This window comes from Chiroxiphia lanceolata, chromosome 24, assembly GCF_009829145.1.
Source record: "Chiroxiphia lanceolata isolate bChiLan1 chromosome 24, bChiLan1.pri, whole genome shotgun sequence".
In the NCBI taxonomy this organism is placed as follows: Eukaryota; Metazoa; Chordata; class Aves; order Passeriformes; family Pipridae; genus Chiroxiphia; species Chiroxiphia lanceolata.
In genome coordinates this window covers 2881014-2892325 of record NC_045660.1, presented here as the reverse complement: position 1 = coordinate 2892325, position 11312 = coordinate 2881014, and the positions used below count along the sequence as shown (strand labels likewise).

Genomic DNA, 11312 nt, shown 5'->3' with positions numbered 1-11312 from the left:
TCCCTGTACATGGGAATGACAGTGCCCAGCTCCCAGTCAGGAGGGACCTCCCCACACCCCCAGGACTTTGGCAGATGATGGAGGGGGGGCCCTGCCATAACCCCCCTCATCCAGGACTCTGGGATGAATCCCATCAGGCCCCACAGACTCAGAACCTTCAGCTGACACGAGCGGTCCCTCACAATTTCACATCCACAAACAATTCCACAGCCGTGGTCCTCTGACTCGGAGGAGCAGGTTGGGAACTCGACACAAGGTGGGAGGACCCCAGTGAGGTCCCTGGGCTGGGCTCTGAAGGTTCTGTGGCAAAGAAAATCCAAGGAACCCAACCAAGGGAGGGGTGGGGGTTTTTTCCATTGCAAGATGTGTTTGGGTTCGTCCTACAGAGTAGCACAGAGAGCCTGCTGAGAGCTGAGAGCATTGTCTGGATATGGGGACAAACCACAGCAGAAGGAGCAGTGTGGACATCACAGAGCAGGGGCTATTCCATAGGAATTCCACACAGGCATTTCTGCACAGGGGAGAAGGTGCCCAAGTGAAAAACTTCATGTCTGGGACACTTGGATGTCCAACACTGTCACCTTCCCACCCCTCCCTGGGCACTGCTCCTTGGGGCACAGGGACACAGCACTGCCCTAGCAGGGCATTCCACATGAAAACACAGCTGGAATCATCTCTGGGCTCCAACCAGCTCCCTGGGAAATCAGATCTTTGGGGCTACTTCTGTGTCTCCCACCTCCTGCTGCCAGGAGAGGGGCACCACACTGTGATGTCACCGTGATGGAACACAGGCTGGAGAACTTCCCAGGCAGCTGGGACCACAGAACTTCATCAGGCTGGTTGGAGGCAGCCAAGCTGAGGAAAAAGAAGTTAAAATGGAGATGTCTTCACCAGAGACATCCTGTGCTCCCAGCCCAGAGGAGCCAGCCTGGTGGGTGGCTCAAGCTCCTCATGCAGGAGATGACACGGGACTGTCCTGGGATGCTGCCGCCGGACCTCCCACAGACAAAATCACCCTTCGGGATTGGCAAGATGAACCCCGGGACCCCAAGGTGAAGTTTTGTTCCTTGAAGATCTCTGTCAACACCAAACCTTCGGATGACTCCTTCCTGGAGACGCTCTGGGAGATCCTCAGCAGCCAGAGCTTCGAGTCCATCTGGTGGGGCAACGACGGGAACTGCATCGTGATCGGAGAGAAGCTCTTCAGGAAGGAAGTGCTGGGGAGGAGGGGGCCAAGGAAGATCTTTGAGGCAGAGTCCATGAGAGGCTTCCTTCTCCAACTCATGTTCCATGGATTCCGCAGGATGGAAGGGGACTCTCCACTGTTGACCTCCATGGAGGAGCTGAGGGCAGTAGCAGCAGCTGGGGCTGAGCTGGGCAAGGTAGGTCAGCTCCTCCCCACACAAAGATCCCTCAGGACATTTTGGGGGAGGTTCATGTTCAAATAAAATCAGCCTTGACAAGGCCAGAGGTGGGGATGGGAGCAAAAAGTTTTGTCTCCACATCAGTGTTATTCCCAACATGTCCATTCCACGCTGCGGCGCCTGAAAACTTGTGGGGTTTGGGTTTCTCCAGGGGTTTTTTGGCCTTTGAAGACCCTACACTTCTCTGCTGCCAAATGCCCAAAACACATGGGTGGTTGTGACCTAACAAAACTCTGTCCCAACGCTTTACTCAGATGAAACCTGATGTTTAAAATGCCCCAGGGAATCCTTTAAACACCCTTTTGTCCTTGGGATCTCCCTCGGATCTCTTCCTCCTCCTTGCAATGATGGCAACCAACTCCTCTCCTTTGCCTTTTGCAGCTCCTGTTCTACTCCAACCCCCATTTCACCAGGGATAACCCCTCCTGCCATCGGAGGGGCGTGGAGAGTGCTGGGGAAAGCCTGACCCCCCCAGCCGTGTCCCCATCGGCCACCGGGAAGAAGGCAGAGCTCCCATGGAAAAGATGGTGGGATGTTCAGCTGGCAGCAGGGGCAGAGGAGGAAGAAGAGGATGATGACACCCAGACATCCACGAGCACCAGCCCTGAGCCAGGGGCAGACACCCCCACCCAGCTGGGCAGTGCCAGACCCTCCCCACCAAAACGGCCCCGCAGGTGCAGCCCCGCCGGCACCCAGGAGGCAGCTCCTGCTCCATCCACGGCTTCACTGCCCTGGCTCACCCCTCCTGCCCTAAACAGGCCCCTGGCAGTGCCCACACTCCCGTCTGGGCAGCCAAATCCAGGTGCCATGCGGGTGCCTGGGGCTGGGCTGGCTCCGCTCTGCGCTCCGGGGTTTGGGATGGACAGTGTGGGGTCACCACCCGGCCACGCTCCAGCCCACAGCCACTGCCCCACCTGCTCCTGTGGGGGGAACAGTGGGGCCAGACCTCACCAGGGGCAGGACTGGGAAGGGCAGAGGTCGTAGGGAGCTGTGGGGCCACAGGGGTAGAAATGCAGCAGGACAGGAGGAAGCAGGAACACATTGTTGGTTGTTTTCGGTAATAAATCGTTTCATTTTGCCGTGTCCATCCTCTGCAGTGTCACAGTCACTGTCCCACACCCGGGCAGGGGGGCCTTCAGGGATGCCAAGGGTCTGGCTCCAGCTGGGATGGACCAAAGGCTCCAGCACTCACAGTGCCCTTGACAAAATCCAGCAGATCTCAGGGCTCCTCCAGGAGCTGCAGCAGCACCAGGGTCACTCCAACCACAGCAACACCTCGGCGCTTTGGGGAGTCTGTGCCCCTTCCCCAGCTTGGGGGCAGGGGGGCTGCAAGGAGGCAACTTGGGCTTTTCCTGCCCATCCCACCTGGGATAACTACAGCAGTGCAGGAGGCAGCAGTGCAGCTCCCTCAGCTCCAAAAATATACATAAGGGGGAACTGCTGCTCTTTTGACACCCTGAGCTGACTGAGCCACTGTTTGGGCTCCCAAACTCACCCCAGCTAAGGTGAGATGCAGCCTCCCTCCAGCAGCACTTCCACACAAAGCTGTGGAGGCTTTGAGAGCTTTCAGTGGCCACCCACAAGTTAAAAAGCAAAGAAAAAAGAAAATCCATGGATCTGGAGGTTTTTCCCCCCCAAGTCTGTGGAGAAGAAGTGGGGCTGTGCTGGAGCATGACAGGGCTCCAGGAGCTGCGGGTCAGAGGAGGAGGATCTGCTTGGAGGACACAAAGGGCTTCATGGAGGCCTCCAGGGCTGCCCTGTAGTCCTGGAGCGGGACCTCGGTGCTGGCGGGTGCGGTGAGCTGTCCCCTCTGGATCAGCTGGCACAGGGTGTCCATCATCCCAGCCACGCTCTCCTGGTCTGCACGGGAAGGGAAGGAGGGAGCTGTCACTGTGCTGTGCCAGCACCATCCTGGGAAACACCCACTCAAAGCCATACAGGGGCCTGGGTGTGATGTGCCCCCAGCTCGGGCACGTGGGATGAGGAAAGAGGCCCTGGGGGGTGACAGGGCACAGTCCCTGCCCAAGCCGGGTGTTTCAGTGCCCTGGGGGTGAGCAGCACTCGTGACACAAGTGAGAGTAAGGAACACGGTGCCAGTGGGGTGGTTTGGGAGCCGCCCCCGTGCCCACCCTCAGCCCCCCACCCCGGCTCACCCTGCGCGTGGTCCTTGCGCCACTGGGTCATCCAGAACCCGCGGAGCCGCACGTCCCGGAAGATGAAGGCACTCTGTGGAGAGGGAATGTGCACCCAGTGACACCCCTGGGTCCCCCCACACACCCAGGGACACCCCTGGGTCCCCCCACACACCCAGGGACACCCCTGGGTCCCCCCACACACCCAGGGACACCCCTGGGTCCCCCCACACACCCAGGGACACCCCTGGGTCCCCTCACACACCCAGGGACAGCCCTGGGTCCCCTCACACACCCAGGGACAGCCCTGGGTCCCCTCACACACCCAGTGAAGCCCCAGGGTCCCCTCACACACCCAGTGACAGCCCTGTGTCCCCTCACACACTCAGTGAGACCCATCTGCCCCCTGTGCACCCTGTGTCCTCTCACACATGCAGTGACACCCGTGTGTCCCCCACACACCCAGTGACACCCCTGTGTTGCCTCCCATCCTGACAGCAGTGGGAGGTGGCAGTGAGGCCCCTCACCCCCTCGTTAGTGCTCCCATTTGTGACTCAGGGCACAGCGGGATGTGGAGATGGGACTCCAGTGTGGAGTCAGGGTGGGTTTGATCCTTGGCATCCGTGGGGCCGTTTCCCCACTGGGATTTCACAGCAGCCCAAACACACCCTGGATAAAGCCATGAGACCAGCAGTGGGATTCAAGGCAGTTTGGCCCTCCAGGAGCCCATCAGTTAAATAAAAAGAAGGTTGGAGGCTCTCAATCTCGATCAGGGTGAGCTGAGCTCCCACAGTGTCGAGCGGGAGCCAAGGGGACGAGGAGACATTGCAGTGGATGTGCCCCCAGGGAAATGAAGAGCATCTCCAGTACTCACCACAGGCACCATCACAGGCTGCTTTGCCATCCCCCCGTAGGTGACCATGGTCCCTCTGGGCCTGCAGCAGGAACAGACTGTGTTATGTGGCCCCCAAAGTGCAGCTCTGCCGTTCCCACCTCCCCCTCTGCCGTCCCCAACCCCACTGCTGCACCCCAGGGCTGTCCTCGCACCAAGGGCTCCCCCAGTTACCCCTCAGACCCCGCTTTCCAGGCTCTCCTCCTGCTTCCATGCACCAATAGCTGAATTTGAAGCTCAGTGCACCAGTTGTACCCAGCCACGACGTGGGGGACCTTCATAACTGGACCTCAGCTGCTCCCAGCTACCGGCAGCGTGAGACACGCAGCGATGATGGGTTAACTTTACATCACTGTTTTCATGCAAACCCACTTTTCCACTCATCTTCCCTCTATGAAAGTTCTACAGACTCTGGAGCAGGACCCTCTGGTGCAGGTTTCTGTCCCCAAGCCAAACTTACTGCAGGTGCCGCAGCATCTCCGTGGTGCTTTTGCCTCCGACGCAGTTCAGGGCGAGCCGGGGCTTGGGGGTGCTCTGCAAGAGTTTAGGAAAAAAAGATCCCAAATTTTAGGGCTCCTTTTTTAGGGTGGGACCATGGTTCTTGAGGGAGCAACTGCCCTAACCTCAACAGTTACTTAGGGGCAGTTGAGAGTTGTGGAGTTAAAATCTATCACAGAATCAAGGAATGGCTTGGGTCTGAAGGGACTCTAAAGCCCCTCCAGTTCAATCCCCCTGCCATGGGCAGGGACACCTTCCACTTGGTTGCTCCAAGCCCTGTCCAATCAGACCTAAAATCTATGATACTGCCCTTGTGGAAGTAGCAGAATTCCTCAACTTCTGGGGCTAAATCCTGATCTAAAGGGAAATCTGTCCTTCCCACCATCCCTGCAGCTTTCCCTGCAGTGCTGAATGCAGTGAGGCCCTGGACCATCTCTCTCCATTGGGATCAGCATTGAGGTACCTTAAATATCTCTTTCATCTCTGGCTTTCTCAGCATCTCCTCTGTGACAACGTGGTCTGCACCCAGGGCCATCAGCCTCTCCACCAGCTGTGGGAGATCAGGTCTGGGGGAGGGAAAAAGGAAGGGAAAAAAAGAGGACCTGATGAACCAGGAGGCAGAGTGTCACCTTCTCCTTCCTCCTGTTCATTCCTCTGTCACTTGGGGACAACGGGGCAGAGGCTGGAGGACACCTTGGAGGAGCAAAGAGGAGATGGACAGGATGGGTGGGATGGGTGGAAGGGGCAGGATGACCAGCTCCAGCTCCAAAAACCTCCAGCCGAGGGTCGACTTTCTCCGTTCATCTTCCCTCTCCAAAAGTTCAAAGGACTCTGGAGCAGGACCCTCCAGCGCCGGTTTCTGTCCCCAAGCCTGTGCCCAAACCACCACCCAGCCCAACTTTGCAGGCACAGACCTTCTCCTGCCCAGGGGACCCACCTGTCCCTCACCACGTTGATGGTCTTGATGCCAGAGGCTCTGGCAATCTGGATGACGGCCTGGCCCACCCCGCTGTTGGCAGCGTTCTGGATGATGGAGTCACCTGGATGGGAACAAATCCCAATTTTCATCGCAGAAGAGGCTGGAAAATCCCCCCCAGAATTCCTTCTGCTTGGCAGAAGGCTTACCAGGTGCCAGGGTCTCAAAGTCAGTCAACATCCGTAGCGCTGTGCAGGGGTTGACACTCAGGGTGGCCGCGCAGAGCACGGGGATGTCACTGGGCACCTTCAGCAGCTTCTCCTCAGGGAACACCCCTCGTGTCCTCCACGTCCCTGGGTTCCAGCAGCAGAGCCACAGGAAGGTGGGAAAGGAAAGGAAAAGGAAAAGGAAAGGTCATGAAACCTTAATTCACACCGTTGGCTTAATGCCAGTCCCGGCAGCATCGCCACGCCGGGCACCTGCTAAACCCTGGAGAGGGAATTAGGGAATAATTTCCCACATGGGTACAGCCAAAACAGTGGATGGATCCCCAGATTTATCACCCAGCAAAGCCTATTCATTTCCCAGGGGGATAATGGGACTGGGGCTCCCCAGGCACAAGGAGTGTGCAGAGATAATGGAAATACTCTCCATCCTATGGAGAGCCCATATATTCAAAGCCAATTTAGGCAGCTTTACTCCCTCTACACTTAAATCCAATTTAACCCTCTATCATCTATTTACAGTTTTTTTATGTTTAAAAATATCCCATTTGGCTCTTAATTCGATCTCTTTCCTTCTCCCATTAAGCAAAAAAAGCCTTTTGAGAAGAAATAGGCAAAGAACAAGCTGTTACACTAAACCAGAAACAACACATTTCAGGCCACTGGCATTTTGGAGGAGCATGGGAGGCATTTGTTGGGAAATGGATTCCCACACTTTCCCAGCAGAGCACTATCAAGGAGCAAACTGCAGTGAGGTGTCCCCACGACCTTGCCCAGGTGAGATGTTTTATCCCAGGCCTTTGGGGAAGCTCTCAGTGGATGGGACAAAATGTGGCTGTTTCCAGAAAAACACAGATTGCTGCAATGCTTTATAATGGCACAGAAGCCTCATAAAGGGTCTATGCTATAGAAAAGAAGATTATTTCTAAATTTAAATTTAGTATAAGCAATGGCACTGCCACTGCTCCTATTCCAGGTGCTCCAGGTTTTTGCATCGTAAGGGGCTCCTGTGAATAGCAGCCCCCCCTTCCCTGGAGCTGCCCTGGAGGATGAGCAGCATCACTTGCTGGGGCTGTGGAGCAGGAACTGAGCTTGTTTTATAAAAAAAAAAAACCACATTAAAATAAAATAGGTGGTGAAAATATAATTTAAATCAAGATATAAACAGGTAAGAGACAACTCCAGCAGTTATCTGACTGTCTGAAACAATCCAGCTCAATATAACTATGATTTAGCTCATATGGCACTAAATGGGTTCCAACTGCTGCTCCCCTCACCCAAGAGTCCCTAAAAGGGCTTTTTTTTCCCCTTTTTGAGTCCCACCCCATTAGATGTAATGGCTGTAAGTGGAGGGACACGGGGCTCTACTCACCCCCAGCAAAGACAGTGCTTTGGAGGGCTGTGATTTTCTACAGGACCCCCAAAATCCCCCCACCAGCTCCCCAAGCACCATGACCATGGCTTTGCTCTCTGGGAAAGCTTGAGCAGCTCCCAGCAGGCTCCAGCATCCCAAAAATCCTTGGAGCAGATGCTTTGCAGGCGAGGGATGAGTGAGGGGTCGGGGGCACACTCACCAAGGCCGGTGTCCGCCGGGATGACCCAGTCCCCAGGTTTCAGAGCCGACACCCGGCTCCCGACCTCCAGCACCTCCCCGACACCTTCATTCCCTCCCACAGCAGGTAGAGGGGTCAGGATGGCATAGGTCCCTGTTGGGAAGCCAGAGGTGAGCTGGAGACCCCATCACACTCGATATTCCCATGCCATGAGCCACCTCCAAAACCTCTGAGACATCAGAGCTGGACTTTGACACCCCAAACATTCCCATCCCAGGGGCCATTTCCAAACCCTCCAAGACATTGGAGTTGGACTTTGATACCCCAACATTCCCATGCCAGGGGCCATTTCCAAACCCTCCAAGACATTGGAGTTGGACTTGGATACCCAAGACATCCCCATCCCAGGGGTTATTTCCAAACCCTCCAAGACACTGCAGTTGGACTTTGATACCCCAACATTCCCATCCCAGGGGCCATTTCCAAACCCTCCAAGACAGGAACTGGACTTGGATACCCCAACATTTCCATCCCAGGGGCCATTTCCAAACCCTCCAAGACACAGGAGTTGAACTTTGATACCCCAACATTCCCATGCCAGGGGCCATTTCCAAACCCTCCAAGACAGGAACTGGACTTGGATACCCCAATATTCCCATCCCAGGGACCATTTCCAAACCCTCCAAGACAGGAACTGGACTTGGATACCCGAGACATCCCCATCCCAGGGGTTATTTCCAAACCATCCAAGACACTGGAGTTGGACTTTGATACCCCAACATTCCCATCTCAGGGACCATTTTCAAACCCTCCAAGACACTGGAGTTGGACTTGGATACCCAAGACATCCCCATGCCAGGAGCCATTTCCAAACCCTCCAAGACATCCAGTGTTTGACACCCCAAACATTCCCATTCCAGGGGCCATTTCCAAACCCTCCAAGACACTGGAGTTGGACTTTGACACCCCAGACATTCCCATCCCAAGAGCCATCTCCAAACCTTCCAAGACAGGAGCTGCACTTTGCTGGTCTTTGGGGGTCCCTTCCAGCTCAGAATATTCTGTGATTCTGAGCATCCCACAAGACTCAATATGCAAAGTATTGATCCAACACATACCTTGGATCATGTTGATGTCGGCGGGATTGATGGGAGCCGCCAACATCTTGACGTGGACATCGGAGTCTCCCAGGTTGGGCACCTCCAGATCCTTCAGTCTGAACAGGGAGACACAAAGGAAAAGGGCATTAAGACCAGCCTAGTGATGTGTTTTGTGCTGTGGTTGAAGATGGAAGGTGATTATATCACCTCCACACACTTAAATTAGCAGCACGGCCTTCCCCATCCCAGTGAAAAACTGGATTTATATCAGACAAATGGACAGATTTTTGGTGGAGGCTACTAAAAGCCAACCACCCAACACAACCCTGTGTCACCAGGCCAAGTGATGCTCACTAATTTTAACAAATTCAGCAGATTGTGTAAAACAACCACAGCTTCAACCAACTGGGGATTTTACGGCTTGTCCCGCCCAGTTTGAGCCTTACAGGAACTGGGATGTTTTCAGAAATCTGTGAGAAAAAGAGAAGTCAGGAAGCAAGAGACTGGCCTTGCAGAAGAAATGGGGTGATGGCAGCAAACATCAGTGGTGAAAAGCACTGTTGCACAATTTTGGAAAAGCAAAAGTCCTTCCCCAAAAATTCAGGGGGTTCGGTGTCTGGATGTACCCAGACAATGCACTGGCATTTCTAGGGGTGACCTGAGCTGGTGCAAGCAGGGCAGCAAGGCCTCGAGGTCTCTCCCTCCGAAAAAAAGGCCTAAAATCCACCAAAATGTGACTTTCTTCTTCCAAGGTTCTTTGGCTCATGACGACACCAAGCACCAGCTGCTGCCCCCAAAAAACACTCATGACCAGCTTGGTCCCTAAACTGGGACCTCAAAGAGAATCCCCATGGATGGGAAGCAACCCAGGATGAATTTGGGGTGCAGCACTACTGAGGGCTCAGACCTCCCCATCATATCCCAAATTAGGCAAGAATGGGGAAGGAGCAGCAGCAGGTCGGTGGGGGACGAGGGGACCCCCTCAGTAACTGCCTGTGAGACCATGGGGGCACCCCCAGGGTCCCCCTGTGTGCTCAGGAGCCTCTGGGCACCCTTGGCACTGCCATGGGGGTTCCACAGGGAGCTGCAACCCCTCCCCACCCCCTGCCCCTGGGGTAACCCCCAACCCTGTGCACTGCACCCCTAAAGCAGCCCTCCAGCAACCCCAGACCTCACCTGCAACCCCACCCCACCCCACACCCCTCTGCCAGCCCCCACCCCAGCCTTGGCCCTGCACCTGCCCCCCTTCAATACAACGGCCCCCAAATTCACCCCCACCCCACTCCTGCACCCACCCTGCGATGCACCCCAACAGGGCCCTCCCTGCACCTCCAGTGATGCCCCCATTCCTGTACCTCATCACAGTCCACCCCAATACAGCTCCCCCTGCGCCCCCACTGCCCTCCCACCGCACTCCTGCACCCCCCTGCAATGCACCCCAATACAGCCCCCCTGCACCCCCACCGTCCCCCCGCTCCTGCACCGCATTACAATCCACCCCAATACAACCCCCCCCGCACCCCCTTCCCATTCCCGCACCCCTATTACAGTGCACTCCAGTACAGCCCCCTCTGCACTTCAACACCCCCCACCCTATTCCTGCACCCCCCTGCAATGCACCCCAATACAGCCCCCTGCACCCCCGCTGTCCCCCCTATTCCTGCACTCCTATTACAACCCACCCCAATAACAGCTCCTCCTGCGCCCCCAATGTCCCCCCTCTTACTGCACCACGCTCGGGGGCTCCCCGTGCCGCTCATAGACCAGCCCGCGGGGGGCGGACCCCGCCGAGGCCGATCGAGCCCGAACTGGGGGGGTCCGAACTGGGGGGGTCCGAACTGGGGGGCTCCGCGCCCCCCGCAGCACCCGCGCTGCCGCCCGCTGCATTCGGCTCCGCTCGGCCCCGTTCGGCTCAGTTCGGCTCAGTTCGGCCCCGCTCGGCCACACTCGGCTCCGTTCGGCTCCGCTCGGCCCCGCTCGGCTCTCCCCGGTGACACCGCCAGGGCAGTCCCGCCCCCCCGGGTCGGCCCCGCCCACTCCCGCCTTAAGGCGGCCCGGCCACCCCTGCGATGAGTGGGTGGGGGCTCAGCGAGGTTGTTTCCCGGCTGGGTGGTTGGTTGTTTCCCGGCTGGGTGGTTGGTTGTTTCCCGGCTGGGTGGTTGGTTGTTTCCCGACTGAGTGGTTGGTTGTTTCCCGACTGAGTGGTTGGTTGGTTGTTTCCCGGCTGGGTGGTTGGTTGGTTGTTTCCCGGCTGGGTGGTTGGTTGGTTGTTTCCCGGCTGGGTGGTTGGTTGTTTCCCGGCTGGGAGGTTGTTTCCCGGCTTAGAACGCTTCCATCAACGCTGCCTCCGTACAATCCTAAACATCCACTGCTCAGATTATGTGACCAATCCATCTGTTCTAGAACAGGCAGCAGTCACAAGCATTGAGGCCATGTTGCTGAGGACACAGCTGTGCTGGGCAGGGCACGTCTCCAGGATGAAGGACCAACCACCCCCTCCCGAAGATCCTGCTTTATGGGGAACTTTCCACTGGCTGCTGCAAGAGAGGAGCCCCGAAGAGGAGATACAAGGA

At 56.5% G+C, this 11312-nt stretch overlaps 2 protein-coding genes across 2 annotated transcripts; one reads left to right on the top strand and one right to left on the bottom strand.

Moving 5' to 3' along the window:
- Window positions 1-712: 712 nt before the first annotated feature.
- Window positions 713-2511, top strand: LOC116797873 (heat shock transcription factor, X-linked-like). The gene is made up of 2 exons (XM_032709768.1): window positions 713-1382; window positions 1806-2511. Exons 1-2 carry the CDS (start codon window positions 876-878, stop codon window positions 2406-2408), a joined length of 1110 nt encoding a protein of 369 aa, XP_032565659.1. The 5' UTR covers window positions 713-875; the 3' UTR covers window positions 2409-2511.
- Window positions 2453-10745, bottom strand: MECR (mitochondrial trans-2-enoyl-CoA reductase). Its single transcript, XM_032709766.1, has 10 exons — window positions 10466-10745; window positions 8758-8855; window positions 7661-7792; window positions 6072-6215; window positions 5884-5986; window positions 5410-5512; window positions 4909-4982; window positions 4431-4491; window positions 3578-3650; window positions 2453-3284 (listed from the first exon to the last, which is right to left on the bottom strand). The coding sequence occupies exons 1-10, from the start codon at window positions 10624-10626 to the stop codon at window positions 3121-3123; spliced, it is 1113 nt and encodes a 370-aa protein (XP_032565657.1). The 5' UTR covers window positions 10627-10745; the 3' UTR covers window positions 2453-3120.
- Window positions 10746-11312: the final 567 nt, after the last annotated feature.